Source organism: Syngnathus scovelli, chromosome 4 (assembly GCF_024217435.2).
Source record: "Syngnathus scovelli strain Florida chromosome 4, RoL_Ssco_1.2, whole genome shotgun sequence".
Classification (NCBI taxonomy): Eukaryota; Metazoa; Chordata; class Actinopteri; order Syngnathiformes; family Syngnathidae; genus Syngnathus; species Syngnathus scovelli.
In genome coordinates this window covers 2,841,840-2,861,124 of record NC_090850.1, presented here as the reverse complement: position 1 = coordinate 2,861,124, position 19,285 = coordinate 2,841,840, and the positions used below count along the sequence as shown (strand labels likewise).

At 50.0% G+C, this 19,285-nt stretch overlaps 1 protein-coding gene across 1 annotated transcript; it reads right to left on the bottom strand.

The window, feature by feature from the left end:
- Positions 1–344: 344 nt before the first annotated feature.
- LOC125966925 (cortexin domain-containing 1 protein) lies at positions 345–18,711 on the bottom strand. Its single transcript, XM_049717535.2, has 3 exons — positions 15,230–18,711; positions 14,979–15,033; positions 345–918 (listed from the first exon to the last, which is right to left on the bottom strand). The coding sequence occupies exon 3, from the start codon at positions 894–896 to the stop codon at positions 660–662; it is 237 nt and encodes a 78-aa protein (XP_049573492.1). The 5' UTR covers positions 897–918; positions 14,979–15,033; positions 15,230–18,711; the 3' UTR covers positions 345–659.
- Between the last annotated feature and the right edge of the window lie 574 nt (positions 18,712–19,285).

Here is a 19,285-nt window from a genome sequence, read left to right as displayed (position 1 = left end):
GCATGGGCTTAATGAGTGATAAACAGTACTCTTCACCAGCCTTGCTCCAACTTTCTCTAGTTGCTAATACCAGATCAGTTTTGTGACACACGATCCTTGTGAGAATAAGCCGTTCAGATAATGGATGGAAAATGCCTTTCAAGGTACCCAAGATTGTGTACCTTGGGGTTGTGCACTAATGAATAGCCACAGTTGTTTTTTATTGTTATGCAATTACATGTGACGTTAGATGAGATTACAGTTGAATGGCTAAACACAGTACATTTGTGAAGATGCCAAGAAGACGTGACTGAATTTTTTGCAACCCAATATCAGAGCTAAAATGGCAGATGAAATACAATTAATTGAGGACAAGCAACTTTATTATGAATGACAGCACCAAGACAGAGATTCCTAATTACCTGTGCGTTCTTATTCTGAAGTTGTAACTCTCAGCACCCGGGCAGACAGTCTCATCAGTTGTTCAATTGTCCTTCACCAATAGTCCATGTCAGCAGGCTTTTAGAAAATGGAAAAAAAAGCACACAAACATAAGATGTGTACTATTCTCTTACAATAATAATAATATTTACTAAATTAAGGGATCACTTCCTTTGGCCTGCAAACGAAGGTGTTGTGAAGAAGCCTTCTTGTTTCAGATGGGGCTCTGATTAGAGTGCTCATATGTGTTCTGAATGCCAATGACTGTAATCATCCAGGTGTTGTTCCTCCCATGTGGAAGTGGGAATAGCGCTGTAGGGATCCATGATGACCTTGGCACAATGGATGATCATGGCCAGGAGCAGCAGGCAGAGGAAGCCAAGGCAAGCCAGAGTCAGGCCTTGATCTACATCAACAAAGGCTGGCTCCTCAGTGGCCAACATCTCCATGGCTTCTGTCCTTGGCCACATGTGCATACCCTGGGATCATTCCGAGACTCTGATTGGAAGACAAATATTTAGACAGATTAAAAGGTTAAATATTAAAACTATACATCATTGTGAAACTAGTCACAAATCATCTGTTTTCTTTGTACATGTCTGTACTGTAAACATTATGTATATTATACATTTACTGTTACTACATTTTAGTTGTCAGAGTAGTTATACAACTATATTTATTTGACTCAAAAGAAACATTATTTTTACACTGCTACATGGAGCTACATTCTATGCAATACATTTATCTATTATTCTGTATACAAAATATATTTGTTTTGGTTTGTCAGAGAGACTTCTGAACTCACATGACTCTGTTTTACCAATCCAACATAACAAGTGGTGTTGGACTTCATATTGCCAACCAAATAGACCCAGGCAGTTACATAACGACAAATGGTTTGTGCAATGCCACAAAGACTGTGTTGTCTTCTTATGTGTCCAGCCCAAAATCTCTTTGTTAAGCTTCATGAACAAACTTACTGTTTCCTTAATTTCGTCTTCAGACAGTCTCTGCCACAACTCTTATTTTGTTTGTCGTGACTGATGTTGATACTGTCTATCTGTTTATGTATTTATCCATTAATTCATAATATTGTGCATGTTTTTACATTTTTTGTAACTCCTGCGTATCTGTTCTTTGACCTCTCATGTGCCCACTCTTGGGTGTGGATACTGCTAGCAACTGAATATCCCCCCGGTGATCAATAAAGTATCTATCTATCTATCTATCTATCTATCTATCTATCTATCTATCTATCTATCTATCTATCTATCTATCTATCTATCTATCTATCTATCTATCTATCTATCTATCTATCTATCTATCTATCTCACCAGCAACCTCTGTTGTATTTCATATTACAGTAATCCTGTCACGTCTCGTCCCCAACTGCTCCACTATGTGTCTGTTGTCTTGGTTTCTGTCTGTGTGCTCGCCCCTCCCCTCCTGTGTGCCATGATCAGTGTGATTGTTCCCACCTGCCTCTCGTTACCTGTCGTGTATAAAAGTCCTGTCTGCCCCTCACTCCCTGTCGGATCATTGGTTGCTGTCGTGTTGGTTGCTGTCGTTCGGTGTCGTCGTCCTGCCTTGATGCCGTCATGTCCTGCCGTCTTCTTGTTTCAAGTTATTGTTTGTTAAGTCATGTCAGTTTGTCTTTTGAGTTGCTTCAATAAACCCTGGTCCAAGCTGCACTTGGTCGTCCTGCTCCATGCTACACCCGACCGTGACAGAATGATCCGACCACTACAACGACCAGCTCTTGGATCCCCCTCCACCACCAGCTTCCACTGCGACGCCCGATCCACGTCTGAGCAGGTTCCATCGCCGTGGGCTCCACAGCTGCCGTCGAACTTGCTCCCGCGACTCCGAACCCGCGGCCGCCATCGGAGTGCTTCTGGTGCCAGCGGCTTTGCGGCCGCGATCGGACTCTGGTGCCGCGACGCCGGACCCACGGCCACCGTTGGAGTGCCTCCCGGCGTCATCAGACTCACGGCCGCCATCGGGGTCCACCCCAGCGTCGCAGGACCCGCGAACGTCAGCAGGCATCCAAGCAAGCTGCGTCGGACCCGCGATCGTCCCTGGCTCCACTCCCACTGCTGCGGCGCGTGATGGCTCTTGCCGCCGCGCACAGCCCCGCCTTCCGAATGCCACCGATCGCGGTACGGACTGTCAGAGTTGCCGCCGATCGAGGTACAGACTTCCAGAATCGCCGCCAATTACTGTACGGACTTCCAGAGTCGCCATCCGAATGCATTCTATGTTTGGGTTGCCGCCCGAGTGCGGTTCATGTTTGTGTTTCCGCCGATTGCGGTTCTGTCCCCAAGTCGCCGCCCGAGCGCGGTTTCGTTCCCCAAGTCGCCGCCCGAGCGCGGTTCTGTTCCCCAAGTCGTCGCCCGAGCGCGGTTCTGTTCCCCAAGTCGCCGCCCGAGCGCAGTTCTGTTCCCCAAGTCGCCGCCTGAGCGCGGTTCTGTTCCCCAAGTCGCCGCCCGAGTGCGGTTCGGTTCCCCAAGTCGCCGCCCGAGTGCGGTTCGGTTCCCCAAGTCGCCGCCCGAGTGCGGTGCGGTTCGGTTCCCCAAGTCGCCGCCCGAGTGCGGTTCGGTTCCCCAAGTCGCCGCCCGAGTGCGGTTCGGTTCCCCAAGTCGCCGCCCGAGTGCGGTGCGGTTCGGTTCCCCAAGTCGCCGTCCGTGTGCGGTTCGGTTCCCCAAGTCGCCGCCCGAGTGCGGGTTGGTTCCCCTAGTTTTTTTTGGGGACGTCGGGAGCCGTCCCTTGTGGGGGGGGTTCTGTCACGTCTCGTCCCCAACTGCTCCACTATGTGTCTGTTGTCTTGGTTTCTGTCTGTGTGCTCGCCCCTCCCCTCCTGTGTGCCATGATCAGTGTGATTGTTCCCACCTGCCTCTCGTTACCTGTCGTGTATAAAAGTCCTGTCTGCCCCTCACTCCCTGTCGGATCATTGGTTGCTGTCGTGTTGGTTGCTGTCGTTCGGTGTTGTCGTCCTGTCTTGATGCCGTCATGTCCTGCTGTCTTCTTGTTTCACGTCCCGGTCAGTCAGTCAAGTTATTGTTTGTTAAGTCATGTCAGTTTGCCTTTTGAGTTGCTTCAATAAACCCTGGTCCAAGCTGCACTTGGTCGTCCTGCTCCATGCTACACCCGACCGTGACAAATCCCTCGCTACATCTTGGTTCGTTTATCGCGGTTTCACTACATCGCGGATTTTTTTTCCAAATAAAAAAAAAAAATTAAAAGTAAAAATAAAACTTCTAAATTGAGGAATTATGGCACGAAACTTGCCCACACGCCAGCAGAAGGCAAGGAGTGACCACACAATTGCAGTGCGTACATTTGTACCTTTTTATAATTTTTTTTTATGAGTTCTAAAAACATATTTACAGTGTTGTACCTTGTTATAGAATTTTTTTTATAATAAAAGAGTTCTAAAAACATTTACAGTATGTACACTTGTACCTTGTTATAAAAAAAATTATAATAAAAGTTGTTCCAAAAACATATTTACAGTGTGTAAACAGAATTCTCCATGCTATTTATGTTATTCAGCCGTGCTTTGATTTGACGTAGGGTGATTTATTTTTAAGGTCGTTTTCAGGCAATACCACTTCCTGTTTTCCGTTCGTGTATATGTGTTACAGGGGTACAGGATTCATTGACGATGTAAGTGGGTCTTGTTAGGCTACGGATTTTAGTTATTGATCTGACTCCAAACTGCAATCAACACTTAACACGAGTTGCTATGTCCTAATCCACACACTGGCGCACCTAACAATTTTGCGAGTTCGTTCTGTCAAAGAGAAGACCAGTAGATCAATCAGACCGAATTTACCAATAGTTTATTCCTGACAAAGCGAACTAATACAGGCGCCTGGGTCCCGGGTCCCTCACACCAAAACCCGTGCGTTCTTGTGACCCACAACAAGAGACGACACATTCCTCCGGGTTGCCCAGTTTTAAAGAAACACAATATGAATATTAAAACATGCAAAACATTGTGCGATGATTGGTCGATGGCCATCTCCTCTCCGTCTAGGTGTTATCGCTGAGTGCAGGTGTCCGGCCTCAACTGTCTGGCGGTTGGGTTTTCCCCACGAAGCCCGACCACCAGGACGTGATGTTATTCTCGTTTCTCACCGACGTTGAGGTGTTCTCGTCAGGTACTCCCTGTCTGGACCGATGGTACATCCTGTTCCACAACACTTCGAAGAGAACAAGTTCATGCAGTTTGCCTGCACATTCTTCGCCATCCACCAACCACACGAGCACTCCACTACTAGATATTATATTGATATGATTATAAGTCCAACACAGCCTTAATAAAATATGTTCGCAAACTACCGAAAGCACATTTCCCTTTATTCCCTCTCATGACCTCATTTATGAGGTCATCACCCGTTACTCGATCAAGCAGCGACCAGCATGCTGTCGGTCCTTCCTTCCCCCCCGGCTCATGTTGAGTCACCAGGGTATATTGGCCAATATCGGTGGCAACGGGCCAACGGTTTTCTCGATCAACCGGACAGTGAGTGATCTAATACATGGAATACAACAACAACCGCATAAAATCATAATTGTAGTAAAAATAGCCACAGCAACACACACAGACATGATGAGGCCTTTCCAGCTTCCGAACGTTTTCATCCAATCAGACCAAATATCGGTGCGTACACCTGAATGATCTTTCATCTTTTTGTTCAGTGTCCTTAGTCCTTCCAACGCCCTGGTCAGTCGGCACCCTGGTGCCGTGTTGTTTGGGATGGAAGTACAACATGTATTACCAAACATTCCACACACACCATGCTCCTTAGCCAATAGCATGTCCAACGCAATTCTATTTTGGAACGCCATCAACGACGTCGCAGCCAATTGTTCATGAACTGCTGCAAATGATTCAGCTGTATAATTACCCAGTCGTTGGACATTGTAATGAACGTAATTAATACAGTCTACATTTTTATTGGGGGTGATCCATAGGAAGATACTTTCGAATCCCGAATACACTTGATTAACGAGTTTATACTTATCTGGCACACCCCGTGGTATTCCTATAGCGTTAATATATGTTGGATCGTTGTCGCTCAACCATGGGGGCTGTCATGTAACATGGGGGGAAGAGATGGTGCAAATGGTAAAATATGGATTGTTCACAGGAATAAATTGGCAGAGCTGAAATTCCAAATTTGTCCAAAAGATGGCGCCAGACCAAAACATGAGACCAAAAAAGGGGCCAAAATAAGCTGAGCAAGTTAAAATAGAAATAAAACAGGAACACGGTGTCAGATTGTGAGTCACGCATGGACGCACAAATGTGATTTTTACTTTTTGATTTCTTTGCTTGGCTAAAAATGTATTCTGTAACAGCTTAAAGCAATATTGTTAGTCAATTCGATCAAGGGACCCGTCACTATGAGAATAGTGGGGTGACATAAATTGTTTGGAGAAGCACAAATGTGATTTTTACTTTTTGATTTCTTTGCTTGGCTAAAAATGTATTCTCTAACAGCTTAAAGCAATATTGTTAGTCAATTCGATCAAGGGACCCGTCACTATGAGAATAGTGGCGTGACATAAATTGTTTGGAGAAGCACAAATGTGATTTTTACTTTTTGATTTCTTTGCTTGGCTAAAAATGTATTCTGTAACAGCTTAAAGCAATATTGTTAGTCAATTCGATCAAGAGACCCGTCTCTATGAGAATAGTGGCGTGACATAAATTGTTTAAAGAAATAGATCAAAGGTTTGGATTTTTATTTCAGAGTTAATTGAAGCGTAACTTTAAAAAGTTATTCTCATGAAACAGGAAGTGAAGAAAAGGGGGAAGCGAAAGGTTTTACCAGGGGCTAGCTGTACATTTGGTGGAAAGTAATGCGTGGTCAGGGCGGAAACAGCTGCTGAAGGCAACAGGTGTCCAAGTGTGGGAAAACTGGGCAATCATACCCTATACGAGGCGTGGGAAAACTGACCAGTTTTATTCTATAGGGGCGTGGGAAAACTGGGCAGTCTTACCCTATAGGGAGGGTATAGAAGAAAGAAAGGGGGGGGGGGGACAGAGAAGTCTATAAAAAGTCCTGCAGGGGCAGCTACGGGGCTTTGTCCCCCAAAGAGCGCTCATACGTGAAGAAGCCCGAGGGAGTTTCAAGATTTTTTCCAAAGTCCCGAGATCTTTGTGTGAGACGCAGGATCGCTGGTCTGAAATTAACTTGAATTTACTCCAAAGAATTGGACTGGACAACTTTGCAGGAGAAACTAGGTGAGGGGAACGACTTTTATGTATTTTAGCGAGGATGGGGAATAGTCATCGGGCCGCCGGTCTCCTCGAGGCCAGCCTGTTTCTCTAATTTGGATTTTAGAAGTAAGATCGAATTGATCACTCGACTTTGCTTCCACCAAAAATAGCACGCAGCTGGTATCTACCTTTTCCCTCTTTCATGAACTGTGTTTTGCAATCGAATTGTTCTGGGATTGAATGATTTTATTAACACGGGTATCAGTGAGTGAAATTGTTCGGTTTCTGGAGTAATTGAGATTTGTAATTCTATTTCATGTTTCTTCAATAAATGTGTTTTGTATATTATCTACTTCGTTGTGCGCTGATTTGTACTGAATGTGCAATCGATGGTTTGGGGTTGATTTGACGATTTGATTAATGTGCGGGGGGGTTATTAAGGTATAACATAGGACCGTAATTGTCAGGATCGGTTGGGGCATGGAGCAGGACGACCAAGTGCAGCTTGGACCAGGGTTTATTGAAGCAACTCAAAATACAGACTCGGTAAACTGACATGACTTAAACAATAACTTGACTGACCGGGACGTGAAACAAGAAGACAGCAGGACATGACGGCATCAAGACAGTACGCCAACACCGAACGACAGCAACCAAAACCAAAACCAACCAATACCACAGCAACCAATACCAAAACCAAAACCAGCAGCAACCAATACCAAAACCAAAACCAATGATCCGACAGGGAGAGAGGGGCAGACAGGACTTTTATACACGACAGGTAACGAGAGGCAGGTGGGAACAATCACACTGATCATGGGCACACAGGAGGGGAGGGGCGAGCACACAGACAGAAACCAAGACAGACACATAGTGGAGCAGTTGGGGGCGAGACGTGACAGAACCCCCCCCACCAAGGGACGTCTCCCGACGTCCCAAAAAAAAAAAAACTAGGGGAACCGAACCGCGCCGCACTCGGGCGGCGACTTGGGGAACCGAACCGCGCCGCACTCGGGCGGCGACTTGGGGAACCGAACCGCGCCGCACTCGGGCGGCGACTTGGGGAACCGAACCGCGTCGCACTCGGGCGGCGACTTGGGGAACCGAACCGCGCCGCACTCGGGCGGCGACTTGGGGAACCGAACCGCACCGCACTCGGGCGGCGACTTGGGGAACCGAACCGCACCGCACTCGGGCGCCGACTTGGGGAACCGAACCGCACCGCACTCGGGCGCCGACTTGGGGAACCGAACCGCACCGCACTCGGGCGGCGACTTGGGGAACTGAACCGCACCGCACTCGGGCGGCGACTTGGGGAACCGAACCGCACCGCACTCGGGCGGCGACTTGGGGGAACCGAACCGCACTCTGGCGGCGACCGCGGGGACAGATCCGCACTCTGGCGGCGACCGCGGGGACAGATCCGCACTCTGGCGGCGACTGCGGGGACAGATCCGCACTCTGGCGGTGACTTCGGGGACAGAACCGCACTCGGGCGGTGACTGCGGGGACAGATCCGCACTCGGGCGGTGACCTAGGGGACAGAGCCGCACTCTGGCGGTGACCTAGGGGACAGAGCCGCACTCTGGCGGTGACCTAGGGGACAGAGCCGCACTCTGGCGGTGACTTCGGGAACAGAACCGCGCTCGGGCGGCGACTTGGGGAACACAACAGCACACGGGCGGCGACTTGGGGAAACAGAACCGCACTCCGCGGAAACTCGGGGAAACACAACCGCACTGGGGCGGCGACTTGGGAAGTCTGTACCGCGATCGGCGACCACTCACAAAGTCCGTACAGTGATCGGCGACATTCGGAAGGCGGGGCTCTGCGCGGCGGCAAGAGCCATCACGCGCCGCAGCAGTGGGAGTGGAGTCAGGGACGATCGCGGGTCCGACGCAGCTGGCTTGGATGTCTGGCGACGTTCGCGGGTCCTGCGACGCTGGGGTGGAGCCCGATGGCGGCCGTGAGTCTGATGACGCCGGGGGGGCACTCCGATAGCGGCCGCGGGTCCGGCGTCGCGGCAGCGAAGTCCGATCGCGGCCGCAAAGCCGCTGGCGCCAGAAGCACTCCGATGGCGGCCGCGGGTTCGGAGTCGCGGGAGCAAGTTTGACGGCAGCTGTGGAGCCCACGGCGATGGAACCTGCTCAGACGTGGATCGGGCGTCGCAGTGGAAGCTGGTGGTGGAGGGGGGTCCAAGCGCTGGTCGTTGTAGTGGTCGGATCATTCTGTCACGGTTCGGGTGTAGCGTGGCTGAGCAGCAGAGCACAGCGCGTAGTCGTAGTCGGAGGCAGGCAGGGTGTCAAGATAGGCGGCGATCAGGCGTGGTCGGTCAGTTTACGGAAACAGTTGGCAACAGAGATCGTTCAGGGGACCAAAAGGCAGTGGTGTCACGGGCAGGGTAAGGAGACGAACTGACAACCACTGGCAGAATGCATAGAGGTTAAGTAGTGGACCTAACGAGCTGTAGCAGGTGCTGGCAATTCCTTGATTGGGGCTTGGCTGGGATTCCGGTGACGCAGGGACGTGACAGTAATAAATAAAAGTAACATTAGGCAATTTTAGAGAATTGAATAACTTTCGTGGTTATTTGAGACACGAGTGAATTTCAATCCGTTTGAAAGTTTGCTTCGTCTGAATAAATTAACGGAAGTGTTTAAATCGGATTATTGGTTTGGTGTAGAACTGAAAGTAATTTAATTATTTGAAGGGCGCAGACCTGTTTCCCCTTTTGATGGGCCGCGTAAAAAGTAACTCCTAACATGTTAGAGAATTAAATAACTTTCGTAGATATTTAAGGGAAGAGTGAATTTTGTTAAAAGTGAATTCGTTTGAAAATTTACTTCCTCTAAATAAAATAACGACGATGGTTAAAATAGATTATTTGAGTCGGTGAAGGATAGAAGTATTTCAATTGTCCTACGGGCGCAGCCCAGTTCCTAATTTTGTCGGGCCGCATCAAAAGTTAAACAGGGCACGATCGAAAAATAGACTTGCCTTCCAAATTAATTAATGGGCAAATCTAAATAGAGTAAGACATTTTTATTCGTTTTAAGAAAGTTGTTACTCTTTTTAAAGCAATCAACTGGGGTGAAGCACTTCGACAGTTAAGTGCTAGATCTACATATAAGAAGTTAGAATTAATACCGTATTTGCCGGTGTATTGGTCGACCTTTTTCGATCCAAAATCGACCGAAAAAAATCGACCTCGAATTATACACCGAGTCATAAAATTTAACTTCGTATTTATCGCTTCAAATGTGATGGTAACCAAGGCTGTTTCTCATGCATCTCATTGTGCGTGGGTGTGTGTCCGTCAGGCTCATCAAACAGCGAGAAACTGAATCATTATAAAGCGTTCGTCGCATTAACACGCATCCTCAGCAACAATTTCAAATATTCTCACCTCAATAACGGACATCGAAAGCCAGGCAGCGACGATGACTGCTAGGGGGAAGTACTGGGTATTGAGCGAATGTGCGAGTCATCGCGCGTCAAGCAACGACAATAACTACCGGTACGTAAACATTCAATCGCCATGTCTAAATGAATGTCGTTGGCACTTAGAAAATATTCGCCAAACTTGGCCAGACTTCCAGGGGAAGAGGCCGAATTTTCACTTGTTCTAGCCGACCGGAGGAACCAGCCGAGGCGGACACTTTACGGCGGTTGAGTCGTTGGCACTTAGAAAATATTCGCCAAACTTGGCCGGACTTCCAGGGGAACAGGCCGAATTTTCACTTGTGGTGGCCGACACGGGGAACCAGCCGAGGCGGACACTTTACGGCGGTTGAGTCGTTCGCACTTTGAAAATATTTGCCAAACTTGGCCAGACTTCCAGGGGAAGAGGCCGAATTTTCACTTGTGGTGGCCGACATGGGGAAGCAGCCGAGGCGGACACTTTACGGCGGTTGAGTCGTTGGCACTTAGAAAATATTCGCCAAACTTGGCCGGACTTCCAGGGGAAGAGGCCGAATTTTCACTTGTTCTGGCCGACATGGGGAACCAGCCGAGGCGGACTCTTTATGGCGCAAGAGCCGTTGGCACTTAGAAAATTTGAACCGGGCGGCGTGCGCGAGTGCGCGGCCCGCTGGAAGTTGAATGAGGCTCCGCGATTTCATCCGCGGTGCTTATAAAGTACAGATCCGCTCGGCCGGAGCTATTTTCGGCCACCCGGCGCGTGTGCGCGGCCTCCCGGCTGTGCCGGGCGGCGTGCGCGAGCTCGCCGGCTGCTGGAAGTCGAATGAGGCTCAGCGATCTCCTCCACGGTGCTTATAAACAGCCGATCCGCTCCGCGGGAGGTATTCCCGGCCACTTGGAGCGTGCGCATGGCCTCCCTGATATGCCGGGCGGCGTGCGCGAGCTCGCCGGCTGCTGGAAGTCGAATGAGGCTCTGCGATCTCCTCCGCGGTGCTTATAAAGAGCCGGTCCGCTCAGCGGGAGCTATTTCCGGCCACTTGGCGCGTGTGCACGGCCTCCCGGTGGTGCCGGGTGGCGTGCGCGAGTGCGCTGGAAGTCGAATGAGGCTCCGCGATCTCCTCCGCGGTGCTTATAAAGTGCCGATCCGCTCGGCTTGGAGCTATTTCCGGCCTCCCGGTGGTGCCGGGCGGCGTGCGCGAGCTCGCCGGCCGCTGGAAGTCGAATGAGGCTCCGCGATCTCCTCCGCGGTGCTTATAAACAGCCGCATGCGCACGGCCTCCCGGAATTTGAACACATTTCGTCAATAAATTTCGCATATTGAATTTTGAAGTTTAATATAATGCAACAATTGAGCTCGACTTATACAAAGGATATATCATAAAATCGTAAATTTCCGTCGAATTTTAGGGGGTGACATTCCATGTCCCAAGAGCCAGCTTCTGCAGCCGGGGATCAGACCGCCAAGGTCCCCGCCTTTGGCTGCCGCCCAGCTCACATTGCACCCGACCCCTTCGGCCCCTCCCACAGGTGGTGAGCCCATGGGAAGGGGGACCCACGTTTCCATTTCGGGCTATGCCCGGCCGGGCCCCATGGGCGAAGGCCCGGCCACCAGACGCTCGCCTTCGAGCCCCGCCTCCAGGCCTGGCTCCAGAGGGAGGCCCCGGTGACCCGCGTCCGGGCGAGGGAAAACTAAGTCCATTTATATTACTCATCATAAGGGGCTTGTGAGCCGTGCTTTGTCTGGCCCCTCACCTAGGACCCGTTTGCCATGGGTGACCCTACCAGGGGCATGAAGCCCCCGACAACATGGCTCCTAGGATCATATTGTTCTATTGTTGGACTTCTGTGCTCGACACGGATTTTCAATAATGAACACCATGTTCAAACATAAGGGTGTCCATGTGTGCACTTGGCACCAGGACACCCTAGGCCGCAGTTCGATGATCGACTTTGTAGTCGTGTCATCGGATTTGCGGCCGCATGTTTTGGACACTCGGGTGAAGAGAGGGGCGGAGCTGTCAACTGATCACCACCTGGTGGTGGGTTGGCTCCGATGGTGGGGGAAGATGCCGGTCCGACCTGGCAGACCCAAACGCTCTGTGAGGGTCTGCTGGGAACGTCTGGCAGAATCTCCTGTCAGGAAGAGCTTCAACTCCCACCTCCGGCAGAGCTTTTCCCACGTCCCGGGGGAGGCGGGGGACATTGAGTCTGAGTGGACCATGTTCCGCGCCTCCATTGTTGAGGCGGCCGACCGGAGCTGTGGCCGTAAGGTCGTTGGTGCCTGTCGTGGCGGCAACCCCCGAACCCGCTGGTGGACACCGGCGGTAAGGGATGCCGTCAAGCTGAAGAAGGAGTCCTATCGGGCCGTTTTGGCCTGCGGGACTCCGGAGGCAGCTGACAGGTACCGGATGGCCAAGCGGAACGCGGCTTCGGCGGTTGCTGAGGCAAAAACCCGGGCGTGGGAGGAGTTCGGTGAGGCCATGGAGAATGACTTTCGGACGGCTTCGAGGAAATTCTGGTCCACCATCCGGCGTCTCAGGAGGGGGAAGCAGTGCAACGTCAACACTGTTTACAGTGGGGATGGCGTGCTGCTGACCTCGACTCGGGACGTCGTGAGTCGGTGGGGAGAATACTTCGAAGACCTCCTCAATTCCACCTACACGCCTTCCATTGAGGAAGCAGGGCCTAGAGACTCTGAGGCGGATTCTCCAATCTCTGGGGTCGAAGTCACTGAGGTAGTTAAAAAACTCCTCGGTGGCAAGGCCCCGGGGGTGGATGAGATCCGCCCAGAGTTCTTAAAGGCTCTGGATGTTGTGGGGCTGTCATGGCTGACACGCCTCTACAACGTTGCGTGGACATCGGGGACAGTGCCTCTGGATTGGCAGACTGGGGTGGTGGTTCCCCTCTTTAAGAAGGGGGACCGGAGGGTGTGTTCCAATTACAGGGGAATCACACTCCTCAGCCTCCCTGGTAAGGTATATTCAGGGGTGCTGGAGAGGAGGGTCCGTCGGGAGGTCGAACCTCGGATTCAGGAGGAGCAGTGTGGCTTTCGTCCTGGCCGTGGAACAGTGGACCAGCTCTACACCCTCGGCAGGATCCTCGAGGGTGCATGGGAGTTTGCCCAACCAGTCCACATGTGTTTTGTGGACTTGGAGAAGGCGTTCGACCGTGTCCCTCGGGAGGTTCTGTGGAGGGTGCTTCGGGAGTACGGGGTGCCGAGCCAACTGATAAGGGCGGTTCGGTCCCTGTATCACCGATGCCAGAGTCTGGTCCGCATTTCCGGCAGTAAGTCGGATTCGTTCCCAGTGAGGGTTGGACTCCGCCAAGGCTGCCCTTTGTCACCGATTCTGTTCATAATTTTTATGGACAGAATTTCTAGGCGCAGCCGAGGCGTTGAGGGGGTCCGGTTTGGGGACCTCAGCATCGCGTCTCTGCTTTTTGCAGATGACGTGGTGCTGTTGGCTTCTTCAGGCCGTGATCTCCAGCTCTCGCTGGAACGGTTCGCAGCCGAGTGCGAAGCGGTCGGGATGAGGGTCAGCACCTCCAAATCCGAGTCCATGGTCCTCGATCGGAAAAGGGTGGAATGCCCTCTCCGGATCGGGGATGAGATCCTGCCCCAAGTGGAGGAGTTCAAGTATCTTGGAGTCTTGTTCACGAGTGAGGGGAGGATGGAGCGTGAGATCGACAGGCGGATCGGTGCAGCGTCGGCAGTAATGCGGACCCTGTACCGGTCCGTTGTGGTGAAGAGAGAGCTGAGCCAAAAGGCAAAGCTCTCAATTTACCGGTCGATTTACGCTCCTACCCTCACCTATGGTCACGAGATATGGGTCGTGACCGAAAGAACGAGATCTCGGATACAAGCGGCCGAAATGAGTTTTCTCCGCAGGATGTCCGGGCTCTCCCTTAGAGATAGGGTGAGAAGCTCGGTCATCCGGGAGAGACTCGGAGTAGAGTCGCTACTCCTCCACGTTGAGAGGAGCCAGATGAGGTGGCTCGGGCATCTTATCAGGATGCCTCCTGGACGCCTCCCTGGGGAGGTGTTCCGGGCATGTCCCACCGGTAGGAGACCCCGGGGACGACCCAGGATGCACTGGAGAGACTATGTCTCTCAGCTGGCCTGGGAACGCCTTGGGATCCCCCGGGATGAGCTGGATGAAGTGGCTGGGGAGAGGGAAGTCTGGGAGTCCCTCCTGAAGCTGTTGCCCCCGCGACCCGACCCCGGATAAGCGGAAGAAGATGGATGGATGGATGGATTTTAGGGGGTCGACTTATACACCGAGTCGACTTATACACCGGCAAATACGGTAATATAAAGTGCATTAATTTTCTTCTTAAATGCTATTATTGTCACACTTTTATTAATTCGATTCTCTTTCGAATAAACAAGTTGGTCGGCTCGCTGCATGAGCGACCAAGTGGAACGGACCCATATCAACATTTACTTCGGCAAAACTAGTGCTAGGGTGCGCTATACGAACGAATCCCTGAGGTCTTAACAAAGACATCTAAAAAAAATCCGTAACATAATAAGAACTTCAAACAATAGCAGGGAGCCATCAATACGATGCGGTCATTTCGAAGTCTTGCCTCGAATTGAGTTACTCGGCTCGAGCTTCGGGTGACTTGAGAGGGATTGGCGTCGTACAGAAATTAGATTGATTCCGGTGGAGTTAATTTAACTCAGGTGGTTAGATTACGGACGAATCTCCGAACCCGGCTAAGACAAACCCGTTACCGGGAAGCCGGGGGCACCTTATTGAAAGAGGTGCGTTTGACAGGGCAAAACGTCTCTTTTGGCTCGCTTCAGGAGCCCCGCCAGTGGGGACTCCAGGTTCCAATTGAGATTCTGTATTTCAATGGGGGACAACCACCACAGGCATTATCAAAGACACGAGGGCACAGATACCTGATGCATTCTTCGGCTTCATATAATTTGTCATCACCACACCATAACCAGATGTCTGCACGAGAGAGAGTAGAGGTTATATTCAGACAAATTTAATTTGCACTATATGGGATCTATTATCCCAATACTTATGCCGGTTCCCTTTAACTTTAAACATGTCATATTTTGTTGAGTCACATGGTTATCAAAAATGGGCTTTCTTTTTTCCAAGCCTACGACTGAGAAAATATCATGATAAATCAAACAGTTACCACTGGTCTTCCTCTGCTCCTTCCATCACTGCTAGTTGAATTCTGGCATGTCCTGTTAAAGCTTGAAAACAAGTGAATTTGGAAAAAAAACCTTTGTATATCACAATTACAAATTGAAACCTACTCACCCATTTCTATTTTACCACTCCCCCCTTTGACACATTCACCCAATGTGTCATTACGTATCAAAAGGAACCTGCAAAGCGTCCCCCCTCATCACCACACTCATTGTAGCCAGGCCCGCGGAACCTCTAGCTCCCATCTGGGCCCCGGGACCATCACCCCAAGTCCTTGAAACTTGACTGTCCACCACACACTTGGCAACACAAACAAAAATCATCGCACTCCTGTCAGTGAGCTTATAGCCCTGCTGACAGCGGACATTTGTACACACAAAAACAGACATCAAGTATCAAAATAAAAACAGTCATAAAATGAATCCCGCGGATCATGTCCTGAAAACCACGTCATCAACAAGTTCATCATAAAAACCAAAAGGGCAAGGGTTAACATATTCTTATAAATTCAACACAAACTTTCCACGAACGCAATCGACAACCTGCACGAATGGAAACAAGTTACGCAAGCAACGCGCAATCCGCTCCTTGGCTGGTGGATGATGCTGCAAAAAAAAAATCAAGTCACACAGAAAAATAAAGCAGAGCGTGCTCTTGTCGCAAACATGTTCAAGCGTCAAACAATTGGTCACTGTCCACCTAGTCCGTCACCCCGTCGGGTGAGCTCAAAGTCGTCACACGTCAATATCGATACTAGTTCTGTCTTGTCTGACCATATCACTAAAATGGGCCTTCTCCATTGCACCGTTTTGTTGTCGATGGTGCCCCTGATTGATCATTGAGCCATGGTTCCGGTCAGAACTCATCACTTACCAGTTCCAGACCCTCCGATCTGTACCACCCCTTCAGGTGAGAGGAATTTTATCCTCAATTGCAAACACATCACCCCAACTTCAGACCTCTCTGGCCAATCATACTGCGCACACGCAGTCATAGACGATCACATGCGCACGCACCCATCCACACACTCACAGACACACTCATCCGTCTCTATCACTCAGCTCTCCTCCCACACTAAGCAAAGTTAGTATGTTAGTGTGCAGGCAAACATTGACTCCTAATAGTAACTCTTCACATTTGAACATACTTGTCAACATGAGCTATTGTAAAATCTCCAATTCAATTTTCCATAAACTCGCCCATCAGATTCATCGCAAATTGTCATATATGTCTATCTTGGGGGCCAACTGTGGGACCCGCGTTTCAGCCTCCATAACCTCAGATTGCTTCTACAAACTCGATCTCTATTACTTATCCTAATTAAATTCAATAAAGATGGGTCAGACTATTCCCTGTGGCTTTTTACGTCATCATTTGGCTCTCCCCCTTTTTCCTGTTGTCTAGCTCAAATATGTTTCTCAGTCTGCTTCTCTTTATTGCCCCTCTTGGCGAGTCTCACTCCCCCCTTTTTTCTCTTCCTAAAAATCCTGCCTGTCACACCATCCAGCACCTCTCCCTGCTTCCTTAAGTCGTTGCCTATTTCCACTCCTTTCATCCGCTCCCTCGCTCGGTCTGACCCCCTCTGCAAAACTGCAGCTCCACACAGGGAGCGCCAAGCCCTCTCCCTCGAATGGGCAGTTTTTAATGTAATTTACGTCATTGCTGTCCAGGTCTTCTATCCTCAATCTCCCTTGCTGTCAATCCCTATTAAAATGCCCAAATGCCCCCGTTCCTCTTGACTGAATCCACTTTAGTCCAAATGTCCTATTCTAAAATGTATCTAACTCGACTTCTACTTCTTAAGCCTGACGAAAAAAAATATCAGATCTCGCTCTTGTTTCTTACCGTTTTAGCCTATTTGTTTCATCCAAATCTGTTCAATCTCTGACTATGATGCTTTTCTCTGTAGCTCTACGCATTATTCAATTTTAATCAAATCTCCTCAGTTCTGTCAAACTCAGTGCACAATGAAGCTCCTGTCCACCTTGACCCAAGCTCCACCCAGTTTGGTAACGCCACAGCAAGGAGTGCGATTTGGCCGTCGGACACTTCTTTTGCAGCACCTCACACTCTCAAGTTGGTGTTCTTTTGTGGTTGCTTCAGAGCCAACCCATCCATCACTCTTGAATGAATCCATTGTTCAAATGAGTCCATTTTCATCATTGTGAGTTCCTCCGCTTCTCAAGTTCAAGTTCAAGTTCAAGTTTACTTTATTGTCAAAAATTCTATGTAACAGTTTTAGCACAGAAGTTTGAAATTTCGTTTGACCAGTGTGCAGTTTAACTAAAAACATTTAAATAAGACATTGACATAAATCTCTTTCTTTCTCACACACACACACACACACACAACACACACACACACACACACACACACATGGCTAACTTACTCATACTGAATTTACAATTCTTTCTCTGACATATTCATTCACAACATAAACACAGACAATGCACACTTACACATTGCAGTCATTCAAACACTAACATGCTGATAAGACATGTGCAATACTATACAATAAAATACTCTCTCTCACATTCACACACACGCACACACACACACACAGTGTCTTTTCTCGTCCCCGAGGATGTCGTCTTTCCTCCGGGGTGTACTTGCCCCCTCCAAGCACAACAAGCACTTTCTTTGTCCTTGCCAAAGGTCAAAGGTGCCTCAAAGCCAGGCACCGTTTTGTAGTCGTCCACGGCTGCAGGCGGAGTCTCAGGATCGAGGTTCAGGGATCCTGGCACTGAGAGTGACAGACTGGGACATCAAACTTGTAAGACTATTTCTAAATGTAGCTGCTGCCATCAATTCACTAGTAACGTTTGTTTACCAAATGTCAAATAGTAAGTAAGCGTCGCGGCGCTCCGTTGTGGTCTCAACGGCCCGGTGTGGCGCAATGTCTGCTCAGGTGAGGAGCGGGGGCGCTTTGCTGGCGGAGGTGGAGGAGACGCGGTGGTGTCGGGAGACCGAGCGGTGTCGCCTCCACCAGGAGCTTCAGGAGCAATGCGGGGCAAAGAGGAGCGCGGAAGAAGCCCTGGCAGTGGCCCAGCAGGCCTGGCAGTCCCGAGCGGTCGAGCTCCGATCGGCTCATCACCAGCATCGGGAGGAGCTGAGCCGGACCAAGAGACTGCGAGAGGGATATCCGCCGACTGGTAGGACTGATCAGATGCGCGGTGCGTGGCTATGTTCCCAATTTCGTTGTATACCTGCAGTGCAATGACACCTAAGGCATTCTATTCTATTCTATTTCACAAGAAGAAAACGTCCGGTTGCTCGCTTCGCTTTTGTCACAGCAAAGGTGTTCTAGTCGATTCAAGAAAAAAATTGGCCGGTTGCTCTCATTGTTTTTGTCACAATTCTGGCAAATGAGTTTGCCCGCCTGCCTGAGCGCTCCCCGTTTGTACATCCAGATGGATGAGATCAAGCTGAAAGACAGAGCGTTTTGGATAAAGCCCTGGGGCCGGCCACGTCCACCGCCTTCAGCTGCAGACTCAGGCTGCCGAGCAGCAGATCGCTGCCCTGAGGGATTCCCAAAGGGCGGGCCTAAACTACCCTGGAAGTGGGGTCAACGCCGCTACTAGCAATCCTCTTCATAGCGTAAGCCACCTCATCACACACTTGCAGTATGCATGACTTAGTTCGTTGCTGGAGGAAGGTAGCACAAAAATAGTTTTGAACTTTGAACGAGTGGTTGTGTGTGTGTGTTGCGGGGCGTTTTCAGTCTTAGGAGGATCGGGACACGCGAAGGTTTCATCTGAAAATCGCTGAGCTCAGCGCAGTCATCAGGAAACTGGAGGATCGAAACACCCTGCTTTCTGAAGAGCGCAATGAACTGGTAATTTATTGACGGCACGCTTGAAGGTTTGCGCTATGTTTGATGCGCGCCATCCAGCGAGGCACCCATTGCGCTTGCTTATTAGTTGAGCGGCGCGGCGAGTCGGTTGCCTGGTAGATGTCTTTTATTGCGAGCCAAAGCCACGATTCCGTTCAAACCGATGCAAAAGGAAGGGATACGTTCTGGCCCGCGTGTTGTGCGTCT

Bases quoted from the DNA above. Each gene is read 5' to 3' on its own strand.
- LOC125966925 (XM_049717535.2), bottom strand. From the start codon at position 896: ATGCACATGTGGCCAAGGACAGAAGCCATGGAGATGTTGGCCACTGAG.